General features: G+C 34.6%; 1 protein-coding gene across 1 annotated transcript; it reads left to right on the top strand.

The window, feature by feature from the left end:
- Positions 1-15,337: 15,337 nt before the first annotated feature.
- Positions 15,338-16,937, top strand: LOC111507602 (hexokinase type 2). The gene has a single exon (XM_023162942.2). The coding sequence runs from the start codon at positions 15,432-15,434 to the stop codon at positions 16,836-16,838; it is 1,407 nt and encodes a 468-aa protein (XP_023018710.1). The 5' UTR covers positions 15,338-15,431; the 3' UTR covers positions 16,839-16,937.
- The last annotated feature ends 8,937 nt before the right edge of the window (positions 16,938-25,874 follow it).

Raw genomic sequence — 25,874 nt, 5'->3', positions numbered from 1 at the left:
GCGTAATTAAAGTACTTGTGTTGTGCTTTCCATCCACCACTCAGTGCATTCATATGATATGTTATTAACTATCTTATATCTATATACAGATATTTTGAATAATTAATTTACTGAATTGATGAATATTGGGACTGATGAGGAGTTTGTTGAGCATTGTTTCTGTTTAGCCAAATGAATCAAGATGTTCTGATTCATTTATTTAATTCATTGAGATTGGAACTTTCACTGATGCTGACTGGCAGAAGATCAAATGATTTTGGACCATGGTGGAAAAACTCTCTGTGTGTGACTTTTAATAAATGCTGGTAGGTTAATAGGTGAATTATTGACGGATCTTGTTTTTTTAAGTGTGAATTTGTTTGTGTTCACCCAAGTTAAACATTAGCGGGTATAGTAATGTCATTTTCTCATACAGACATTCGATAGAGTACAGGTTTTTTGAGTAATATTTTCAAGATTTTATTTCGAGATATTTCGAGGATATTGTGGAAAATGTTGAAAGTACCACCCCAGGCAGCAATACAATATATTATTACAGATTCTGCTAGGGACTGGTGTACACATTTTTGTACTTCAGGATATCCCCCATTTCATAGAATTATTTAGTTAGAGGTCCGAGCCCTATACAACATAGTTGGATGTGAAATATGTTCTTTCGTTGATGATCGTTCTGAAATAGGGTGAATATGATAAATTTGTTTTTTTTTACGTCAAGACTCAGAAGGTTGTGATCAAGCTATATCTAGATATCTCTCAACTCCTTTTCTGATTTCTCAAATACATCCTTCCATCCTTCCTTGTGGAATTGGCCGCGGTGGTAGTGCGTCCGACTCACTATCGGAAGGTCGTGTGTTCGATTCCCGCCACGACCAGATATTTTTCTCGAGAGAATGTATCTGGTTGAAGCTGAAATGATTCTGCAACCGTGTTAGGAATCACACGTTAAAAGGTAAGACCTCGTTAGTCCTTAGCTCGCACAAGTTTCTCAACTTCTGAGAGTTGTCGTTCGTATGCGGGCGGCAGCTGATTAACGGAAAAACAGATTTTAAACAGATTTTTTAAACAGAATACCTGTGAATATGAGTGTATCGTCCGCATATGATATGAGATGGCCCCCAAAATTGCTGATGAAACATTCAACAAAATGTTAACAAGAAATAATATGGGACCTAAAACTGTCCCCTTCGGTACTCCTGTTTTAACTTTCACTGCTTCATTCAGGATATCATCAACTTTGACTTTTTGTGTCTTATGTGAGAAGATACTTTCCCAAAATATTGTAAGTTGGGCCATGTATACCATACCCATGTAATTTTTCCAATAACATTCCTTAGCTAGGTCTAAGCTAATACGTATATATATATATATATATATATATATATATATATATATATATATATATATATATATATATATATATATATATATATATATATATATATATATATATATATATATATATATACACAAAACTTGCAAAATATCTTTGGGTGATCAGCAGAACGGAAGTGTACTCTTATAACACAAGTTATTCCAATATTTTGATAAAATTTATTATCATCTTCAAGGAAAAGCTACAAAATGTATATGATGGTGATACACTATACAAATTATCAATATAAAAGGTCACAACTTACTGTTAGTGAGGTTGGCCGTGTCGAACAGAATGTAATATTTACACAATTGAAACATGTCAATACAATAAACAAGTCATTAAAATAAAAGAGGTTGACTCCTCGCAAGATACAAAGAAGAATATTAAATTGAATTCACTAAAAATCGTTATTTGTTCCAAATTATGGATTACCGGTGAAAGACATGTGGTCGAAGAATGAAGAGAGAGACACAAAACAATTTGATGCTGTCAGCTGTCAAGTAATTCTGTTTGAAAAGGTGTGTTTGCTTGTAGATGATACAACTATGGAACAAAAAAGAACTATTATGGTGCATGTGTGATCAGAGACATCTGCTGTTCTGTAAGTAACTCAGTGAGAAAACCCAAAAATCAAATAAGTCAATTATATGACAAACATCCTCATTAGTCTTTAGGAAAACAAGTAAGGAAGTGTTGTTGAATGAAAGTAAAACCCTGCTATAGGGAGGTTGGAAGTTTGTTGAAAGAGAAAATTGTTTTGATTATAATTTAAATTCATTAATATAACTTCATTAATTTTAAAACAATTGTTTCTTTCATTCCTTTATATCAAAAGTACAATCATTGAATGTGCATTGCATGAATGATATGTTCCTTGAACTATTCGGTACAACAGTCGAATTTTCTTGTGTTGAAATTATAAATTTTTTTCTGTCATCGACACAACTGCCGTTGATGTACCTGGTCGCAAATCGGGTGTGGGTGTTATTTCAGCACTGTCAAACGCTAATTATATTTCTCGTTCACACAAAAGGGTTTTTAAAAACTTTTTATTTGAACAGAGTAACAACTAATAACTATGAAATATAAGTACTGGCTATTACAAATCAATTGCACCTATTTATATATAAATTATTGCGGACTTTGCAGATATCAGCAAAATAATTGATGTCGTCTTCGGGTCATCGAACAATATCCTGCTGATGTAAGAGGTTATCGAACTGTAACTTCTCCATCCCCTGGGGAAGTCTTGTAAGGGACTTACAATGGTTCTTTCCTCGTTTGCCTTTTCAATCTGTAAATTACGTATAGAATGAAGATGGTGATTGAAATGTAAATGGGAGTCATCCAGAAATGGCTTTGATCACACTTCCTAAGCCATCTATGAGTCCTCTTTTGGGTCTTCTGAGAGGATAAAGAGTCTATAGCTTTTCCTTGGCAGTTTTCAGTTGGTACTTCAGTCCTTGATCGAAATTTTGCAAGTTGAAGAAATAAGGGTCACTTAGTCCGTTACGAATTGCTGTGGATACGGCATCATATTGGGCTTCTATAGCGAATATCTCTTCGTGGATGGGTTGAAGATCGTAGTAGTGGATGAAGTCGTGGGTACTAGTCTCGATCTTTGCTTGTCCCATCTTGAGGGGAGGTAGTCCTGGATTTGTCTTGAGGTTCTGGATTTCGATCTCCTGTCCTCTCGTCAGATGAAGGCTGTAAAGGGACGAAGAATTTAGTTATCTTATTAGGCAAATGTTTTATATTTTTCTTATGGACGTTTGCATTTTCTGTCTCGACAGTTACTGTTGGGTCTTTTTGGACGGATTTTGGGAAGAAGGGTGGTAGCAGTTTGTTTCTTTTCACTGTTTTTCTTGTGTACACCTTGTGTACAGGGTTTGTAGGTAATAGGAGTTTCTCTTTTCTTGTTTCTCTTCTCTATGATATTTGTTTTCTGTTTCTGTAAATCTTCGTTGATTTTCCTATATGTTTCCTTCGTTTTTTCCCTGTGTTGTTGGACGTAGTTGTTAATCAAGGCTCGTCTTATGTCGATATCGAATGGGTCTTGACTATTGAGATGTCCGTTCAGAATATCCATAGGTTTCTGTCTTGTTGCTGAATGGATAGAGTTGTTGTATCCTAGGATGGCATAGAGCATCTGTTCTTTGATGTCTCTTTTCTTATGCGTATCTCTCAATATTCTCAAGTGCTCGATCAATGTGGAATGGAATTTTTCGACTATCCCGTTTGACTGAGGGTTTTCTGGAGTGGTATAGTGAATGTTGACTCTATGTGTGTCAACAAATTCTTGGATCAGTCCATTTTTGAATTTCGTTCCATTATCAGTGACGATCATATGTGGTATTCCATGATGGTTGATGAATACTAAGAGAGCATTGAGAGTGTTGATAGCATTACATCCCTCTATTGGATACGCCTGGCCATATTTTGAAAATGCATCCACAATCGTCAGGAATTTTTGTCCACCAGCCTGAAAGGTATCCATGTGTATTATTTCAAGAGGCTTCGTTGGGGTAGGTGTCAGCATGAACTTTGGCTTCTCTGGTCTTCGATCATACTTGTTGATTTGACAAGTTTCGCATAAGTTGATAGCTTCCTTTTTTATATTGGGCCAATAATACAATCTTTTGATCCGAGTTTCCGTTTCGGCGATTCCTCTATGATTTGTTTTTCCTTCATGATGCTGCTTGATTATTTCTTTTTGTCTAGCTGAGCAACTGACATCTTCCAAAAGGCGGTTGCATTTTATGAGATCGAAAGAGGAATTCTTGAATGTCTCTCTCAAGATTCTGCACATGCTGGGGTAGAGTTCTTCATCTTCGAACATCAAAGCGTATTCCTTTCCTGGGCTGATATTTTCTTTGAAAAAGTTAAAAACATTTTCGTCCATATTGTCGTTTCCCAACTGAGCATGGTATCTTCTTTTATTCGGGAATATTTCTTCTATCACCGTTCTTGCTGGGTTATAGCTAACTCGTTTGAAGATGACTTGGTTATTGAAGACATTGAGAGGTTTCTCTGATATTGGTATTTCTAATATTGGACTTTCTCTGGCTGTATGGTTGGTGATGCCACTAGTATCTTCGTCTGGGGTAATTTCCGGGTTCAGGGTCACGCGTTCCTTGTCTCTTTCGGTTGGGGGTTCATTCTGAATTTCTTGTTCTTGCGGTATGGGGTCCTTATCTTCAGGAAAATGGTGATGGAAGCAATCTTTAAACAGATCGTTGATGATGTCATCTGCAGACTCAGGAACTTCTGATGGAGGATGGTTGAATAGAGATGCCTTGTCGTCGTCGTAGTTTGCTTCATGGAGCTCCTTTGTATGTATCTCTATTCTGGAGAGCGCATCGACGTTGGTATTGCTTGTGCCTTTTTTGTAGACCACTTCGTAGTCATACTCTTCTAGCTTCAGGCGCCATCGGACCAGTTTTGAGTTTGGATCCTTCAAGGAGAAGAGCCACTGGAGAGGACGGTGATCTGACAGAATTTTGAATTTTCTGCCGAAAAGATACGGTCGGAAATATTTGGTGGCCCAAACTATTGCTAGCATTTCCTTTTCGATGGTAGAGTACTTCATTTCAGTTTCGTTCAGGATCCTGGATGCAAAAGCTATTGGCTTGTCTTTTCCTATGGGTCCTTGGGACAGAACGGCTCCTGTGGCATCTGTGCTGGCATCTGTGGTCAGATTAAAGGGCTTTGTGAAGTCCGGATACTGTAGTAGTGGTTCATTGGTAAGCAGGTTTTTACAAGTTTGAACACATTTTAGGAATTCTGGCGTATGCTCTATATGGGCATCTTTCTTGAGACAGGAGGTTAACGGTTTGGTAGTCTTGGCGAAGTCCTTGATGAACTTCCTGTAGTACCCTAGGAGTCCTAGGAATCCTCTGATCTCTTTGACAGTTCGAGGTACAGGATAGTCCATGATTGCTTTGACTTTTGCTGGGTTTGGTTTTATCCCATTTGGAGTGACGATGTGTCCTAGAAAGCTGACTTCTTTTTTCAGGAATTTGCACTTGTCTACTTGTATTTTGAAACCAGTTTCCCGTAGACGTTGGAAAACTTTTGTGAGGTTGACCATATGCTCCTGCAGAGATGTAGAGAAGATGATTATGTCATCCATATAAACCAAGCAGATAGTCCCTTGTAGACCCTTTAGGACATTGTCCATAACCCTTTGAAAGGTCGCTGGAGCATTTTTTAGTCCAAACGGCATACGCAGGTACTCGTAGTGTCCGTTTTCGACGTTGAATGCGGTCTTAGGGATGTCCTCCTCTGCCATCTCTATTTGGTGAAATCCGCTTGCCAAATCCAGGGTAGTGAAATATTGACACCTTCCCAGTTTGTCGAGGATGTCAGAAATGTTCGGAATAGGGTAGCGGTCGTCGATTGTCTTCTCGTTGACTTTTCGGAAATCCACAACGATACGCCATTTCGCTTTTCCAGAGGCGTCCAGTTTTTTGGAACGACCCAAATTGGTGAGGACCAGGGAGATTGGCTAGGTCTGATGATTCCTTGGTCCAATAACGAAGTTATTTGCTTCTTGACTTCTTCCTTGTGTACATACGGATATCGGTATGATTTTGTGTAGACTGGGATTTCGTCTCTGGTTTTTATATGGTGTTTGACCTGATTGGTGAATGTGAGTGAGGAATCTGGATGGTGAAAAATATCAGCATATCTTCTGCATAATTTTCTGATATGCATCTCTTCTTCTGGATTCAGGTGGTCTGTTCTGATTAGATCATCCATGTTGTTGATTGAGTCTCTGTTTCCTGATGGGATTATGTCAGCAGAATAGATATGATGCTCTTGAAGATTTATTGAACTGCTGCGTACTGGTTCGGCTAGAACGAATTGGAGTTTATCTGGACTGAAGTTGACAATTTCCGTCCAGGCTAGATGATCACGGGCATCAGTGAGAGCTTCACGGATGTAAGCGCCTTGCAGTTTCTGTCTTGGTATCATGATAGTTCCATTCTTCTCCTTCACCGGTAGTCGTACTTGGGTCACGCTGTCTGGCTCCAATTGAATAGAGTAGAACTGGGTCTTATCGGTTTCGTAGTACTGGATTGGGAGAGAGGAGTATTCGGTTAAAAGGGAGGATTCAGGAAAATTCAGTTCAGCTTTGAGAAATTTCAGGTTGTCGAGTCCAATGAGGCCATCAAAAGTTTTGTGGAATTTGAAGAGGTAGAATTTCAGAATGCTGTTTGAGTTAAACTCAGGAAATATGGGAATTTCTGCACTGTAATCTTGAGAATAGTTTTGGAAAATGGAAGTGACGACGAAGGGATCTATTTTGATGCAATCCTTGTAATATTGGAAAGCTAATTCAGGATTGAGAAAGGATTTTGTTGATCCAGTGTCAATGAGGAGTTTGAGGGGAGGATTTGCAATGGTTATATAAGGAAGTTCTCTCTTATCGTCGAATGTATGCAGTTCCACTATGTTTCTTGGTTTTGTCCTGGATCCAATGGAAAATTTACATCTGGTTCCTGTTGGTCTTCTTGAACCTGGAATTCTTGATTGGGATAAGAGCAGGTTTCTTCAATGTAATGGGGGTTCGCTTCATATGCAAAGTCTTCGTCATGTTGCTCAATGTGAAACATGGGAGCTGGATTGAAATTTGGTCTTGCCTGAGGTTGGGTTCTCATGCTCCTCGTTGGTGCTCCATAAGTATTTCTGGTACTGATGCTCATTGGTGTTGGTTCTTGTCCGTTCTGCCTGTTTGGTTGATTCTGTCCAAAACGTGGTGGTTGGACTGAAGGCCACATCTGTTTCTGTTGAGTATTTGGTTGCCAATGTGGTCTGAAGGTCGGTTGTTGAAATTGTGGTTGGAGTCCCATTGCCTGATGAGGTTGTTGTTGTCCGGGACGTTGAAAGTGTTGCATAGGTTGGTACATCCGCTGTGGTATTGATTGTTGGGCATATTGGTGATTTGCAGTTTTTTGCTGGGTCTGGAGTGGTTTCTTGGCTCTTGTGGGGGTCCAAACGTCCTTTGTAGATAACGGATATTGTTTTCTTCTTGGATGTACTGCATTGCTGTAGCCAAGTCTATTGGTTTCATTGCTCTTATGGTGGATCCCATGGGCTCTCGTAGTCCGGCTAGGAATGTTGTTAGAGCTTGTTGTTGGAAAATGCTTTTCTTGCTGATCTTTATCGTATCATCGGCGGTGTGTAATTCGATATAGTTTGATATTGTGTTTAAAAGTCCCATGCCTTTTTCGTAGAAACGTTGTGGTGTTTCGTTCTGGTCTTGTCGCAAGTTTACCAAATCTCTTGTTGAGGAATTTTCATTCCGTTGGTCGGCGAAGTTTTGGATTAGAGTTCCTTTGATGCTGTTCCAGTCACTACATCCATAAACTGAGATGACGTCTTTGGCTCTGCCTCGTAGCTTGTTGAGTAGTCCTTGTATCAATATATGGTTCTGAAAACAACCGGGGTCTTCAGTATTCCAATATTCGTTCAGAATCATTGTTGATACGTTGATGAACTGGGCTTCCATCGTATTCGGGTACAATCCAAAAATTCTTCAGGTCGAATTGTTTTGCCATGTTGATGGGATTTAAAGGTTGGTCAATTGTTTGAGGAATAATGGATGGGCGAGAATTGGTACTTGAAGGTGAATTTGGTAAAACTAAGGTAGGGGGACGTAAAATAGTATTTGCAATTGATGAAGTTGAGTTCATTTGTGCTTACAGGATGACGATGATGGCTCGTTGCATATTCTGTCACCAAAAACTTATTTCTATGTAGATATTCCTTGACGGACGATAGTGAAAAGGTATTCTTGTCTACGGCCGGAATTCTTCCTGGAGTACTTGCTTCTCGATGGAACTTGGTTCGGGAGAATAGTGGATAAACGTTTGAGAACGACGAGGATCTTCTAAGGACTCTTCCACTATCCTAATGACTGCGCCAATTATATTTCTCGTTCACACAAAAGGGTTTTTAAAAACTTTTTATTTGAACAGAGTAACAACTAATAACTATGAAATATAAGTACTGGCTATTACAAATCAATTGCACCTATTTAGTTATAAATTATTGCCGACTTTGCAGATATCTGCAAAATAATTGATGTCGTCTTCGGGTCATCGAACAATATCCTGCTGATGTAAGAGGTTATCGAACTGTAACTCGCTCTAAACACGTTATTAGCTATTTCTGTCCTATGTGCTACCGATTCATCAATATACCCTTTAGCGGCCATTGATGACTTCCAACAGCCATGTTTCTTTAGTGTCATCAAGTCTCCCTCAGATTCAACTGAAAGTGTAACAGACGATCTTCGAAATGTATGACCTGTATATGAATTGGCATTTTCAAGTTGAAGAAAATTAGCCACTGCTTCAGGTACCTTATAAAACTGATTGCTACCCACAATCTGATTGATACATTTTCCATTGCGATATGCATAAAACAGGCGGCGATCCTTTGCTGTTACGTCACGAGATCACGTGACGTGTCTAACAAAATCGCAAAAGTTAGCAATCCTGAACCATCCATAGTCGTTGGATATCATCAACTAATTGAAAGGTGATATATATAGAGATTCTTGAAGTTTCTCTTCGGCTAAACTGTGCCATTGAAAGTCGGTGCATTTTCTCAGTGTGCCAAAATAAATAAGAAATATCTGATAATTCTTGGTCTTCAGGGTACATTTTCATGTAGACAGAATCTTATTTCCGTTATCCAGCTGTCTTTCCTTCAGGAGTTTAAACTCGTAAGAGCTAATTTACGAGCAATTCCCAGCAATGATCAAACAGTACGCAGCGGTAATCTAAAATTCTACAGTTGATGTGGAATCAACATAGCGGTTAACTGAATGAGTAAACAGTAATCAAACGTGAGTGTCGTTCCTTGACAAAAACAATGACCAAAGAATGATACTCACGAGAGTCCTATGAATCGTGATAATGTGATAATTATTGAAATTTTACTAAATTTTTCAAGGAAATACCGAATACTTTATCCATGACGCCTCTATTCTGACTTCTGACGTTCAACAACTACCACTTCCTTCCAGGGTTAACTTATATAACATATAAATGATAACTGAATAAATATACAGTATGTATGAATTAACTACCTGAATGAAAATAAGATATTAGCTAATCTCTGAAATATATTCCAATATTTTTTCAGGTACTGATTTTCGAATTTTATTGAAAACGAGTTTTCAAAAGAGCATCCAATCAGAAGTCAGACACTTAGGATCGCAAGAATCAGTCAATAGCAGACCTTTAAGTTGAATGTCTGCTATTCACTATATATTTTGCTCCTTCAAACAGAGCTCACCCCGTTTCGTCATTGAGATATTTCCTTTTTACAGTGATTCCCTGACAAAACTTTTCAATTGTTTCCAGCAATGTGGACAACCATCCATGGTGATTGAGTTCACAGTAAAACTCCGTAAGTTCTTCAATAGCACCCTTACAATTTATGCCATTGTCCGAGTATATATGTCTAAAAGGACCTTGGCGAAATATCATCCTTCTTATGACCATGATAGTATCATCAGTGATGAGACAGTATGCAATTTCTTAATGTATTGCACAAATTGTCATGTACGCAAACAGGAGACGTCATCGTTCATCCTCGTGCCTATAAAGGTCCAAAATAATTGAAATCGATGTGAGTGAATGGTTTGCAACCTAAAGTATTTCGCATCATTGAGAAATATCTCATTTTGGGTAGTCTTTGGGTAGTCTGATAATCAAATATGTTTAAAATCTGTTTAAAACCTATTTTTTCGTTAATCAGCTGTCGCCCCCATACGAACGACAACTCTCAGAAGTTGAGAAACTTGTGCGAGCTGAGGACTAACGAGGTCTTACCTTTTAAAGTGTGATTCCTAACACGGTTTGACTTACATCATTCACAACAGTTCCTTTTCTTGTTGGTGATTTTTAACGTGGAAGTACTGTAGTATCAAGGTAACAGTAGCGTTTTTGGGATCCAATATTATATTTGTGTTTTGTAAGAAATTTGTAATAACTTCTCTCCTCAGATAATTATGTAATGGGCTTTAACGTTAGTTGTGGGATATCGGTGGTTGTTAAATCGGCATTTGTTGAGTTGATGGTTGTTGAATTGGTGTTGTTGTTTGTAGAATTTTTTGGATTTGAAAATATTTGTTAATTTTTCATATATTCTTTGTTGATTATGCGAAAGAGTCTTGGTAATCGTTACCAATCATATTCACTGTTCGTTTGCAGATATACCACAAATCACTTTTTTCACTGAAAAAAATTAGCAATTCCTTCTTGACGACTGATGATGCAAAACCATTGTCTTATTTTTTTAACGAAAATTTTGGCCTTGCTTGATATGTTGTCTAAGAAGTGGGGTGATTTTTCACGTCCACATTGTATGTTCGAATATTATATCACCAAACTGCAGAATCGTTTCCGATTAAAGTTCATTATAAACAACTAGTTTTAAATATTCAGATTTTTTTCGATCTGAACAAGAATGAGCTGTCATGACTATTAACAGTTTGTTGCAAGTATTTTTGCGTAATTACTTCTTCATGAACATATGCCATCTCTAGGACACCCTAAGAGTTCAGCAAAATAAATCATGATGTCTGTGACATATCGTACCTGCATCTAGAACAAGCTTAATGGTCCATCAGATACATCTTCGGAAATATTCGAACACCTATCTGAAAAGCGTTCCAATCTTCAATCAAAAACACTGTGCAATGGCATTTGAAAAATGTTCTCTTTGTATTATTTTTGTACCATACCAGTCCGAAGATCGGTTCTAATAGAATGATTAAACAAAATATAAAAACACAATTAATTATAAACTATTGATCTTATCGTCTTGCCCCAGGTGGGCCGCGGCCAGTTCAAGAAATATCTTTGCCCTTTCAACAGGGGCGTACATGATAATATTTAGCAACTTTGGAAATAAATGGAGACTGACTAAAAATGAGTAGTAGGTAATGTAAAGTTATTTATTGAAATTGGAATATTCAGTAGATGATTAGACTGAAAATTGATTCCAACTTTCCAATTGGTGAAAATCAGAAGTTATAAAAGTGGATCTATTTCGAAACGATCCACTTTCTTTATTTTGAAATTTATTCATCAAAATAAAAAAATCTATTTCTGCTAGAAACTAACAACAACAAAAACTGTAAATCCGTATTTCGGAACATCCATTCAAATTTTTCCATTTTAAGAGAATTTTTGAATATCTATTAAAAAGTATGATGGAATTGTCCGATATGTGATGAAAACGCATAACGTATTCAAATAACACTTTTTTTCACCAAACCGTAACACCTATTTCCCTATACAAAAGGTTTTCAAGCGTTTTTATACTGATTCAATTCTACTCAATTTGTGTTTCATATATAAACAATTCGGCTTATATGAGCTGCTACCTCCGTAATGAGTTTAGGTAAAAACTGATTCAAATAAACAGTATGGAAGAACAGAATAAAAAGAGAATTTCAGCCTTATATTTTCTACCCGTTCAATGACTGATGGTTTTACATGAGATTGGGTAGAAACTGAGTAAAAATTCGTACATCATGAAATGAACTTTTCAGATTCAGATGGGGTAATTATTCAATTTCAGCTGGTCATTGAGTAAATTCTTAGAATTTTCAAATCAATTAATTTCTGAGATTGAGTTTCATTTTTTTGTTGTCCGGTAAGCCACGTCAAAGTCTGTCTTTATCAAAAAAAACGAGCGATATTATTGGTGGATTTACCAAAGTAGGTATGTCAATATTCTATAACGCTTATTATTGATTCATGAAGTGGAATAGACAGGGTAGAAGGCTTATTTTCGTAGTTTTTGCAAAAGAAGGAAGTCGATAATATCTATCTTGTAATCGTGGTTGAAAACGATTTGTTTAATAAAATTCTGGAAATTACTTTCTGACAGTAGACTACTCAATAGTCTGTGGAAGTTATTATATTGAACGCTGCTACTTCATATACTTGTGATGCACTGTTTGGAACCTTTGGTGTAGTGATAAATATCATTGGAGTTTTTTCACAGCACCAAACCGTTATTTTTAACGCTTGATACGTCTTTCTTCGTGAACTTTGGATATACACGAAAATATTTTCTAGAACGGTACCTAGATTATATATGTATCTATGGTATAAATAAGGATAGCTTTGTAAGTATGCTTAGTTTGATCTTCCACTTGAAGATGATCACTTGGTGATCGAAACCCGTGTCGTGGTGTCAAAATAACGGTTTGGTGTTGGGAAAAACTCTAGTAATATTAGCTGTTACTTTATCTTAATAGGAGTGTATTGAGGAATTTCTTATGAGATGATTTGTGGAAAATTTCAAAATCATGTTGATTTTCGATTTAGGTAATAGCCACGTCTAGATAATTCATAGAATCAGTCACCTGCATTTCATTCAAAGATTCAATTGAAAGGAATTAATAAACTAGGCAAACAAAATACCAGAGATAACTTAGTAGCCAAGAATAAATAATTGTTCTTTCCATATTCGAAGAAGTATAATTATTTTCGTTACTTTTCAGATGCTTCCAAACAGTTTTGGATACTTTCTGGTGGGGCACTTCAAAGAAGAGAATCTATGGAAATCAAGGATATGACACAGTGGGTGAACTTGGAGAAAATATCATCACGTAATTCAGGTATATCAGAAGAAGGAAGCTTGTGAGGGCTATTCTCAATTTAAGACGACGACCACGCTTGAATACATATTCAAGAGAAATCCCATCATTTCGAACACTTGTTGTAATAATTTTTGTGCATTTTTAACAAGCTCATAATTTTATTTTTGGTTTTTGAAACGCACCGTACTCAGCCAAATGTTTGTCCAAAATACCTAATAATGTTCTATCCGGCTGTTGTCTTTCCGAAAATAATTCGAAATAAATTTGTGCTGTTTTGGTACTATTCCTATCAAATTTGTGATGAAGTATCAACATATCTCGTTATTCTTCGTTTGAGAATGAGGACATTTTGACCGAAGTATTTGTGCAAACTCATGATGTTTAATGAGTTCTGACAACTACTACTCATTAAACAAAATGTTTCAATGTAGTCATCTCAGATGAAGTTGTTTTTTTTAGTACGTGTGTTTTCAGAGAAGCAGATCATAATAAATCATACATCAATGAAATCAGAATAAGAAGCACTCTTTTCCTGCATAAGGAACAACATGGCGCCCATAATAGACAAAAAAGTTGATGATGATTGCCATAAGACAAAATTTCAGATAGTAAATCTAAACATGAAAACGTGTAGCTGAAAAAAGTATCAATGAGAATGTGTCTCTTGTTTTGAGCTACGTTATCAAATAACGCTAGAAAAAAATTAAAACGAAAATTTAGAGTTTCAGTTTTTTTCCGGATATTTCCGGAAATATTCGGAATTTTACAATTTCCAAAACAGTATTTCATTAAATACAAAAAAGCAACATTGCCCCAATTTAAGCTTTGACGTATCTCCTGTAGTTTAGGAGATCCCAATGGGTTTGGGTCGAATTCGAATTACCTAACCTGTATAAATTGAGTTGTGGTTCTTGCCCAAAATTGTACATTTGCTGAACGAGAAAAACATTTTATCGAAAAATAAAATAACATGTGACTAGTTTCTTGAATGTGAAGATCAAGTCCACATTTGCAAACCATCTTCTGACAAAGGGGCATGAGTTAAATCACAACTATAAAGTATTACATTTTTCCGGAATGCTTAGAAATTATCAGGTTTGAAAAATCTGAAAATTAACCAGACGTTCAAATAGAATTTAATTCATCACCTCTTTTGAGTCAGTTTCACAATGTGGACATTGGTAAATAAATTTATTAATGTCCATTTAATGAGTTTGTCAAAAAAACATTTGGAGATTTTTCAATTTTTAGTAGTGCTAGAAGTGAAGTTCAGAAATAATCAATTTGGGATGGACTCCTTGTATATGTTGATAAAATGAAATAAATATGGTATATTTCTATGATATGTATATATATTTTCGAAAACTGTATATAGACACGAATAATTAATCTAACTGAACTGTGAAGTAATATTTCCAAAAACCTCAAAATTAGTTAGCTTATTAGCTTCGATATTGAAAACGTATGATTCAAGTACGATGCGTTCTTTAAAAAATCATTTTTCACACACTGAATAACTTTGTATCGAGGTGCGTTTTGCTAACCAAGTTTTCATCGTCAGATGATTACTGAAACTGTGTCAGATATTTCCTGATAATGCAAATTTCAGTATGGAAAAGGTATTTACATTATTTGCATTTCACGCCAGAGATTCCAATTCTACATTTCATAATAGTTAAATTTGTTTTTGATGTCCCGCACACGATATACATTACGAACAAAAATACCATATCATTCAACTATGTTGCTAAAACTATTTGAGAATGTTGAATGGGGGCTTCAGTAGGTAAACTGACATTTCTTCAGTTTGGCAAATTTGCATATTCTCATATTATCAGGATATGTTACCCAGGGTATTAATTTTTACTTAAATATCTTGTACTAGAGTTAAATCTCAGAAGTAAAAATAAATTCGTATTTATAAATCTTTCATCTTTTTCGCAGGAAGTACGTTTTGCATTTTTCCATATGTTTCAGAATTGAATATTAGTACGAATTCTTCTCATATCATTGCACCAATTTTCTATAAAAGTAAATGAAGGCAATTGGGTTGAATGTAACTGACTAGAAGTATATACTGCAATATAATTTTCGTGTCAACTTGACAAGGTTTAATTCAAACACATGAACATCCTACATAACCGTCATTAAATATTCCTCTAATTAGAACATATTGGTGTTTCCTAACTGAAGTTAATACTCATCGGCAAAAAAATGTCAATAAACTTGAATATCTCTGATTCAACTCTTGATATACCAAATTTGTATTGAAGGATTTCCTCTGTCTAATTAGGCGATACCAAATAAGATCAAATTTTTCTGTACTCATTTTTTTTATATTATTTGGCATGTGTCAAAATTTGTCAAATACTTCAGATTTGGTTCAAATTTTATGAAATTTATTGTTGCAGTTTCACAGATATGACTTCAAAGTGCAAAAGTAAAGTATGCAATCCTCCTGAGGCCAGTTCTGGCCTCCAAGTAACGCCAGAAATAGTAGCTGGTTGTCAAGAGTTGATATTGACTGATGAACAGATACAAACCTACATGACTACATTTCTTGATAACATTCAAAGAGGCCTAAAGAAAGAAACACATCCCACCGCAATTGTCAAATGTTTTCCAACTTATGTTCAAGATCTACCGGATGGCACGGAAAGTGGAAAATTTCTTGCCTTAGATTTGGGGGGCAGTAACTTCCGAGTCTTGCTGATAGAACTTGATGGAGGAAACTGTCAGATGCAATCTAAAATATTCGTTATATCACAGGATTTAATGGTTGGCCCCGGAACCTCTTTATTTGATTTCATTGCTCAGTGTTTGGCAGAATTTTCTATTGAGCATGGTGTTGCAGCGGAAACTCTTCCTCTTGGTTTCACTTTCAGCTTTCCGGTAATGCAAAAAGGGCTCACAGTAGGCATTCTGGAAAGATGGACAAAAGGATTTTCTTGTGATGGTGTAGTAGGAAATGATGTTGCTCAAATGTTGAAAGATGCTATAGCAAGAAGAGGAGATGTGAATATTGATGTTTGTGCTGTTCTGAATGACACTACAGGTACTTTGATGTCCTGTGCGTGGAAAAATAGGAACACACGGATAGGACTCATTGTTGGAACAGGTACAAATGGCTGTTATGTTGAGAAGCAATCCGAAGCAGAACTGTTCGATGAACCAGATATGGGTTCTGGAAATGTTATCATTAATTTAGAATGGGGCGCTTTTGGTGATGATGGAGCTTTAGACTTTTGTAGAGTGAAATATGATGTTGATATCGACAAAAGAACTATAAATCCTGGTAAACAGTTGCATGAAAAAATGATATCTGGAATGTATATGGGTGAATTAGTGAGGCTTGCTGCAGAAAGATTCACTAAAGAAGGTTATATGTTCGAAGGAAAAGGATCTGAAAAATTATTCACACCTGATTCATTCGAAACCAAATTCGTTTCTGAAATTGAAAGTGATCCACCAGGAACTTATGTTAATATAAAGAAAATATGTGATGGATTGGATCTAATAAATGCTACAGAACAAGATTTTGTGAATCTAAGATTCCTTTGCGAATGTATATCAAAAAGAGCTGCACATTTGGTATCAGCTGGACTGATAGTTTTGATGAGAAAAATTGGAGAAAAAAAAGTTGCTGTCGGTATTGATGGTACAGTATATAAATATCATCCACATTTTCACAACTTGATGGTTGAAAAAATCAAGCAACTGATTGAACCGGACTATGAATTCGAACTGATTTTATCGGAAGATGGAAGTGGGAGAGGAGCTGCTTTGGTGGCTGCTGTTGCTGCTAGAGTGAAATCAAAACCTACATGATCATGAATTTTATTAAACTATAACTATGATATTATAAATAAATATGCCAACTGAAAGACGCATAGTAATTGATTATTTAAACAGGGTTTTTTATGTGTATTTATGTGTTTCTCAATAACAAGCCAATACTTGGGAAAGATATTTTTGTGTTCTTATTAACATATATCTTGAATTTTATGACTTTTTGAAGTTTTATCCGAAATCATTTTGGTATAACTTTTGATAATTTTGTGAAACGTGAAATGCATTTTATTGGCATAGAAACACACTATCTTTCGCAAGTGCAATAAATGTTCAGCAAAGCGCACAGACGAACAGACAGCGATCAGTTACTGTTCCATTGTATAAATTTATAATATACGGGTTTACTTCTCAGTTAGGTAATATAGCAACGTGAAAATAGATGAATTTTGTTTCATTCGCAAACACCTCGTGTGAAACAAGAAAAAAAAAAGGAAACTGATTCGCTTTCGAAGATATAATTATGGAGAACCTAAGATTTTCAATATCAGTTTTTGCTCTTCGTTATTGATGTGTATTATTTCTATTCTTGATTTCTCTATCTGAACCAATCAATAGTTAATCCAGTTACTAATTATTTTGCTATACAAGGATGAGGTTTTACCAAGAAATTCATCAACCCTATAGAGCAACTAGTGTGAGATTCTTGAATACTTGGAAGAATGATCACATTGAATTGGAAACATTACGGAATAAAAATTTTTTCATTTCAGAATGCAGACAAATGAGTTTATTTCCCAATAATATATTCAATTGAATCCATAACATAATCAACTTAATGAATTATCGAAAAGACGAACAGGACGTCAAATTGATATTTAATTTGAAGTTGAGGAAGAAAATTCTGAATTTCAAAATTCAAATTACTAATCGTGATATATCCAAACTGAACAAAGACCAAGCAGATCTGGAAAGTGAATTAACACTTATACCTAATCATATAATTGTCGAAATTGAACAAAGGTCTATTGTAAAACGCCACTTTCATTAAATTAAAAACAAAAACATTAAAAAAATCAATTTATTGAAAAATATTTCTCTATCTGAAATAGTATTTGAAAAGATTGGTTCAAAAACCTAACTAATATTAGTTTTTCTAATAATATACGCATTTTTCTATCCTTTGGCGCTGAATTCAGGGTTTCTCCGAATAAGCATCATAATGACACTTCATTTCTGTTTGGGATATAATGAAGAATTTCAATGAGGTCCAAAAGGATTTACATAGAACACAAGTAACAAATGTTATAACAAATTTTCTATACAAAAATCATAGCAAGGCGCACTATTTGAATAAAAAGTGTAAGAAAACCAAAAAATATTTGAAGGAACATCCAGAGATGATTATCACGAACAGTGTCAAAAGTAACGTTACAGTCGTCACCTATAGGGACCAATATATTATTGAAAATTAAGTATTATTCAAAAATGGTGAATAATAAATCATTTTGAGATCAGATCCAACTTATACACTACAGCAGAAAGCGAATAAAATAGTTACAAAATTAAAAAATTGTCGCAAAGTAGATATCATTACAACTGGGTCATTGATAAGCAATTCCGTAGCACCACGTTCTTATTCGTTACCTTAAGTTCATAACCCAACTCGAAAAATCACTCCGTTTTTAGAATGTTATGCCTACGAATTGTTACATATTTGATTTACATCATACATATCATACACACTCGATAACATCTATATCTGTATTTATATCCTGTACCTACGTGTACTACGTGGCAATGTTGGAGTGTTATGTCCACGAATTGTTTCATTTTTGATTAATCATTCTCAATTTGATTTCATTTTGAAAACCACCGCTAGATAGCTGTTTCAGCCTGGTGGGCATCGTCAGTACGGGGCAGGCATTTCTCGATTGAAGACAAAATGCAAGTGGAAGTCATCTTCATTTCAAGCAGGTTGGCGCCCAGCTCCCTTACCCTCAGGACTGATAAGACAAAATGCAAAACACCAAGAACAATCTTTGTCGAAAATAACTGCGTGAAAACAAGCGAGATATAAGTGGCGGACATCCAAGTTAGCTTGCCTAATTTTTATGTTAGCGTCGGGATGTCAAAGGAAAACGGATCCACAGTCAAGCTGGCAAGCAACATTTTTTTCACAGGTTCAATTTTCGAATCTTTTTGAATGGTAAAATCATAGCGGGATAGAGATTACTGAATGGAAAGTAATATGTTCGACGAGAAGAGTCTACTGTCGAAACATTTATTTGAATGTTTCAAGTCTTCTTTTACTTTGACTTTCAGATCATACTTATGTTAACTATCACAGTATCATCCGCAAAATCGAGTATTTCCTGTAGATTTAGTTGTAGATGTAAATAACACAGGTCGTAGTATCGTTCCTTGGGATATTCCGCATGTTATTGTTTCATCGATGCTTGTCATATTTTCTATTTTTACTTTCTGTTTTCTGTTACTTGAATAACTTTTGAATAAGTTGTAGACTGCACCTCTGATGCCAAAGATGCAGAGTAGCCAGAAGTATGTCACGGTGGAGCAGACAGGATATGGTAATTGTTTAGAAATTCATTCAGTCTATGTTTCATGATTTATTTCTATTATTTCACTCGAAGATGTTATGAGTGAAACCGGTCTGAAATTTAAAGTATTTTGTACATCTTCTTCTTTATATACAGGAGTGGAAACTGATATCTTGAAAGCATCAGGGGAATGACCTAGTTCAAAAGATTCATTTTTTATATTTCCCAGAGGAGAACTAATGTAATTTCGAATTATTTTTAGAGTTTTCGCTTTCATGCCGTCATATCCTGAAGATTTTTTATTTTTTAAGGTTATTTAAGGAGTTATTACTTCACTCTCAGAAGTTGTTGAGGAGGAAATAGAATTCAGTGTTACTTTTTTATCAATATAGCTTTCATCACTATTGATTTTTTTAGCCAAGTCTCAACTAACGCTTAGCGAATGGTTGAATATTTTGACCATTTCTGCTGAATCATTGATAGGTTCATTAGTTTTATTTTAAATTTCGGTCATGTTTCATGTTAAAGAATAAACACCAATGAGAAAATTCAATGCCGAATTCATGAAATTTTAAACTTCATCAATTGTTAGAACTACACAATACTTAGTTATATGCAGAGAATTTTTTTATTTTATTTCATTATGGAACAAAAGGATTGAAATGAATTGGATTATAATTGACTCATAAAAGTGCAATTATATTATTTATATTTCATCAGTTCGCATTTCTATTGTCTAATATAATATAAATTGACCTGAAATTCCTGAAAAAAAATTAATAGAGATTGACCGAAAATAAAAAGTTTATTGAACAAAAAACTGAAATTTCAAAGCAACAACCAAAAAAATTAAAAATTGAAATATTAATAGAAGCTGGAAATTGAAAAATAAAAAAAAATTATTACCAAAAACTAAAATTGAAAGATTCTAAACCAAGTTACGTCACGATGTTTCGATTGTTAGTATCCACAATCGTCTTCGGGTTATCACCCGAAGACGATTGTGGTAATGATTCGGGTGATAACCCGAAGATGATTGTGAATACCAACAATCGAAACGTCGTGATGTTACTTGGTTTGGAATCTTTTGATTTTTATTTTTCATTTTTTGTTAATGATATTTTTTAATTTTCAGGTTTTATTAATATTTCAATTTTTTTTTCTTCTGGTTGTTGATTGTATGTTATTTCTTTGTAATTTCAGTTTTTTGTTCAATAAAATTGTTATTTTCGGTTAATATTTCTTTTAATTTCTTTTATTCAGGGATTTCAAATCATTATATATTCTATTAGACAATGGAAGTCCGAACTGATGAAATACACCACGAAACATTGTCAATCAAGTTCAAACATATACTATTTATCATTTATGTGAAGGGTAATGAAAGATTTCATTATTCCGATGAAAATTTAGAATTCTTACTAATTTGAAAATTATGCATATTTTTATCTGTCAAGTGAAACGGCATATGTTTCGCTGAAGTAGTTGATATCTGACTTACTATTAAGGCACTTATCTGATTGTAATATGATGAACATTTTCAGGAATATCTTTTAGATTGATTCCCTTCAACTGCCGAAATTTTGGTTGAATTGTTGTTCATTTTGTGACCTTCTTCATGAACATGATCGCTGAGAGCACATATTCCAGAGTGTAATTAGTTCAGACTTCCATTGTATATTATATGAAATGACTTGAATTCAACTGCCGAAATTTTGGTTGAATTGTTGTTCATTTTGTGACCTTCTTCATGAACATGATCGCTGAGAGCACATATTCCAGAGTGTAATTAGTTCAGACTTCCATTGTCTATTATATGAATTGACTTGAAATCCCTAAAAAAATCTGTAAAAATTAAAAAGATTAGCTGAAAAATAACAATTATTATAAGCAAAAAAAACTGAAATTACAATGAAATAAAATACAAGCAACAAGGAAAAAATAAAAAATGGAACTATCAAAACGAGACTAAAATTAAAAAATGATTAACAGAAAATGAAAATTAAAAATTCAAAGATTCCAAACCAAGTTATTTCACGACGTTTCGTCTTCGCGTGATGACTAGAATTATTCCTCAGAGATCTGACTATTTATAGGTCATTAGAGTGCTTCCACCTATCCCCTCTTCCCTCTCTTCGGTTGTTGTTCAACAACGCATTTCGCCGAGCTAGCGTAGAGATACGCAACATAAGGAAACTTCTGATTAAGCGGAAAACGATCAACTTCTGCCAAACAGTCAGTTTTCGCTAAAATCGATGAAGCGGTGAGAGGGAAAAGGGGATAGGTGAAAGTACTCTAATGACCTATAAATAGTCAGATCTCTGAGGAATAAGTACAGTTATCACCCGAAGACGATTGTGGATACTAACAATCGAAACGTCTTAAAGTAACTTGGAATAGAATCTTTTGATTTTTGATTTTCATTTCTTGTTAATAATTTTTTAATTTTCATCCCGTGTTAATAGTTCAATTTTTTTATTTTTTGGTTTTTGCTTGTATTTTATTTCATTGTAATTTCAGTATTTTTTTGCTTGACATATTTGTTATTTCTCAGCCAACCTTTTTAATTTTTACAGATTCTTTTAGGGATTTCAAGTCAATTTATATCATATTAGACAATGGAAGTCCGAACTAATGAAATGCACCATGAAATATTGTCAACCACCTTCAAACATAATTTCATCTTCAAGTAATCCTGTAGTTTGACCAATATATTCACTTCTACAATTGATATATTGTGTTGAATAAATTAATTTTGACTGAAAATTGATACAAGTTTCATTTTCGAATTTCAATCAATCAATCAAAATATACTTTATTGTCGAAAAAACTCTTGTTCTGTTGACAAAGTAGAATATACAGGTACAGAAATGAAATTTAGGCAAAATACACACAATTATGTAAAATATAAATAAAATAGAATAAAAATAAAAATAAAATTGTTATATAAACAAGCAGTATAATATAAACATATACATTTATCAATCATACATTTCATTCAATAGAATAAGTGTCAATGAATAAATAAAATATCAATCATAAAATGTTATTTGAACATTTTGTCCATTTTATGACTTATAATTTAACAGTCTAATCAAGTATGATATACCCGCAATAAATTACAATTTCACTGGAAGTTGTCATTGTAAAATTCTTACAAGCTATAATAGGGTCTGCTAGCGAGAAGTTTTTTTGTGTATATTCTAAAGCTGTCAATACTATCGTAGCTATTTCTAAAATGAGACGGTAAGTGATTATACATTTTAACACCGTTATAGAAAATGGAGTCCTTTACTAGGAATGAAGAAGGCAATGGTAATTTAAAATTATTTTTAGATTTTAGGCGAGTGCTATGACACGAAGAAAAATATTCAAATTTTGACCTATGTTTGTGTATAAGACACGCAGTTTCCATTACAAAGAGAGCCACAACTGTCTATATATTTTTTTCTGCAAATAACTGCCTACATGAATTGCGCGGTCCTAGTTTGAACACATATCTAATGGCTCTCTTTTGCAGTTTAAGTACTGAATCTAGCAAACTAGAGTTACATACCCCCCAGAAAGGAATGGCATATCTCAGTCGAGATTCAATTAATGCATAATATGCGTTCATAGCCGTGGCAGTACCAAGTTCCCTTGAAATAATTCTCATTGCATAGCACCCTGAGGAGATTTTATTGTTCAGTTGGTTGACGTGTGCTTCAAACTCCAATTTACTGTCAATATATAGGCCCAAAAATTTTGTGCAGTCTTTATTTTCAATCTTCTCATTTTCTAGAGGCATATCTTCTAAAGTACATTTAAAAGGTAATATATTTGTTTTTTTATAGTAGAAGAGAGAAGATTCGAGTCGCACCAAGACTTGATTACATTGATATCTCTGCTTATCTTATTATTCAAACCTTCAACAGTTTCACTATGCCATAAAATGGTGCTGTTATCAGCAAATAAGGTAATTTTTCCAGAAGTATTCATACACAGTAAATCATTGATATATACAAGAAAAAGAGTGGGTCCCAAAACCGATCCTTGTGGCACACCATAATTTATATTAATATATTTTGAAGTTATATCACTTTTTACGACTTGACTGCGCCCAGTTAGGTAGGATTCGAACCAATCCAAAGTAACTCCCTCACAGCCGTAGCAATGTAGTTTCCGCAAAAATATTTTATGGTCTACACAGTCAAAAGCCTTCTTTAGGTCACAAAATACTGCTGCAGCTACATCTCCGGCATTTATATCTGAATATACCTCATACAGGAGGGAAAAAATTGCATCTTGGGTGTTCTTTTTAGCCTGAAATCCGAATTGATTTTTTTTTAATGATTTTATGAGCAATAAGGAATTCATTGAGCCTTTTTTTCACTAGTTCTTCAATTATTTTTGCTAGGGTCAGTATAAGGGATATTGGACGATAGTTAGAGGGATCATCTAAGTTTCCGCAAGGAAATTATCACAGACTCTTTCAAGAATGAAGGAAATTTACCGTTGCGAAACGAAAGATTAATTAATGCAACAAGAGTTTCAAGCGCTAATCTTGGAAGATTCTGAAATATATTCATGGAGATGTCATCGTATCCAGATAATTTTTCATTCCTAATATCCCTAACCACTTCGATAATTTCATCAAAACTAGTATCGTATAATGTGAAAGTATCTCCTGTAAGACAGTTATGAACATTGATAAGAGGGTCGTAAGGGACGATTATGTTATTATTGAGCTTGCGAGCAACTGAACAGTAGAATTCACTGATCTCGTCTGCACTGATCGGAATTTTAACACTGTTACTTTTTTCTAGGATTCTCTCTCAGGTCATTTACTATGGACCACGTCTCCTTCATTTTATTATTCGCAGAGTTAATTCTATTTTGGAAATAGCTAGATTTAACAAGCTTGAAATTATTTCGGTAAATTCTACGGTAGTTATTAAAGTAGGCATGGAAATCTGGATTTAAGCTGAACTTTCTTATATAACTAAGGGACCGTAGATTTCTTGAGGACGTCTTAATTCCAAGTGTTATCCAGGGTTTTTTACGCTTTATTTTAATTTTATGTATAGGAAATGATGCACTGAAAAGTTCTGAAAGTTTGTTATAAAAAGCAACGAATGGTTCATTTAAAAGTAAGACTCGTTCCCAGTCAAATTCAAGACAATTCTCATAGAATCTTTTATAGTTCGCACTGCTATAAAGCCGTCCATATTTATATCTATTATTCTCTGTTACATCTAAAAGAATGGAGCATTCTATAGCTTCATGGTCAGATAGATCCGTGGAAATAGTTGTACATGAGACTTTTTCAAGGTCATAATTAGTGCATACATAGTCAATACAGGTGGAGGAATAAGTACAAATTCGAGTGTTTGATCTGACGTGTATATTGAGGTTGAAGGATCGTAGTATACTCATAAGAGCTTGTGTAGCTGCATAATTTATATTCACATAATTTATATTGAGATCACCTCCTAAGAAAACATTGGATTTCAATAGATGGTCACTCAGTATTACTTCTAAATTTTCTAGAAATAGATTCACATCAGAGAAAGGAGACCTATATAGACAAAGAACATATAGGTTTAGTTTTTTGAGGTAACAGATACTTTTTCAATTGTGAGGTAATTATATTTTGTTACATTTTCAGGTAGTAGTTTGCTGACAGATTCTTCATTCCACCGTGACCATAATTTCTACAATATTCAGAGAGAATCATGTAGTTTTCCATAAAACATGGTCCTTTATCTAAAAGCCAGTGTTCAGTCAAAAGGACTATATTTGGTAATTTTTTATCTGTAAGTAATACAAACAGCTCATTAGCTTTATAGCGCAAAGATTGAATATTGAGTAGGAAAAAAAATGCTTTTCCACTTACCAATCAATGAGGAGGATATTTTTCGGTCTTCTGATGAATTTAGTATCCCGGAAGGAAACCCATTGTTCATCATTCTCTGTTTCGATGCTAAATTGTATATAGGGGTCGTGACTGTTACAAATATTCAAAATCTCAGAAAAATTTCATCTTGAAGAACACTGTCTTAACACTGATTGGTATATGTGTTCAGTGAGGTGTGTGATGTGATTTGAAACAATTTCTGCAAATTCAAGGTATTAAACTCTCCCACAAAATTAGATTGAAGAATTTAGATAAATTTGCTGGGTTTTCGATAGCAGTTCATAAAGTAAAATCATCCACTGAATCAGAATGGATAAAAAATTCATCAGGCATCAGAGTTCCTGCAAACATTTTGAATTTTTTGGCCTTGGGTCCCTAAATCAGGAAGATTTTCCGCTAAGAATCTTTCAGCAGATGTAGATTATACTCGTATCACCCGTACTATCACCGATGATAACGTTGAAAATTCACTAGTAGCAAGATCTACTAACACCATTTATTCAATGAAACCAAACGTTTTCCCAAGAATAATCCAAATCTTATTATAACTGAGTCAGACGAAGGTAACGCCACTGTCATTTTCGACCGATCCTTCACCAACCTAATTCAAAATTGTGA

Source organism: Leptinotarsa decemlineata, unplaced genomic scaffold, assembly GCF_025532065.1.
Source record: "Leptinotarsa decemlineata unplaced genomic scaffold, Ldec_3_MD MMD2_tig00078360_RagTag_RagTag, whole genome shotgun sequence".
In the NCBI taxonomy this organism is placed as follows: Eukaryota; Metazoa; Arthropoda; class Insecta; order Coleoptera; family Chrysomelidae; genus Leptinotarsa; species Leptinotarsa decemlineata.
Note: the sequence above shows the minus strand (reverse complement) of the source record. Positions and strands in the feature narration are given on the sequence as shown.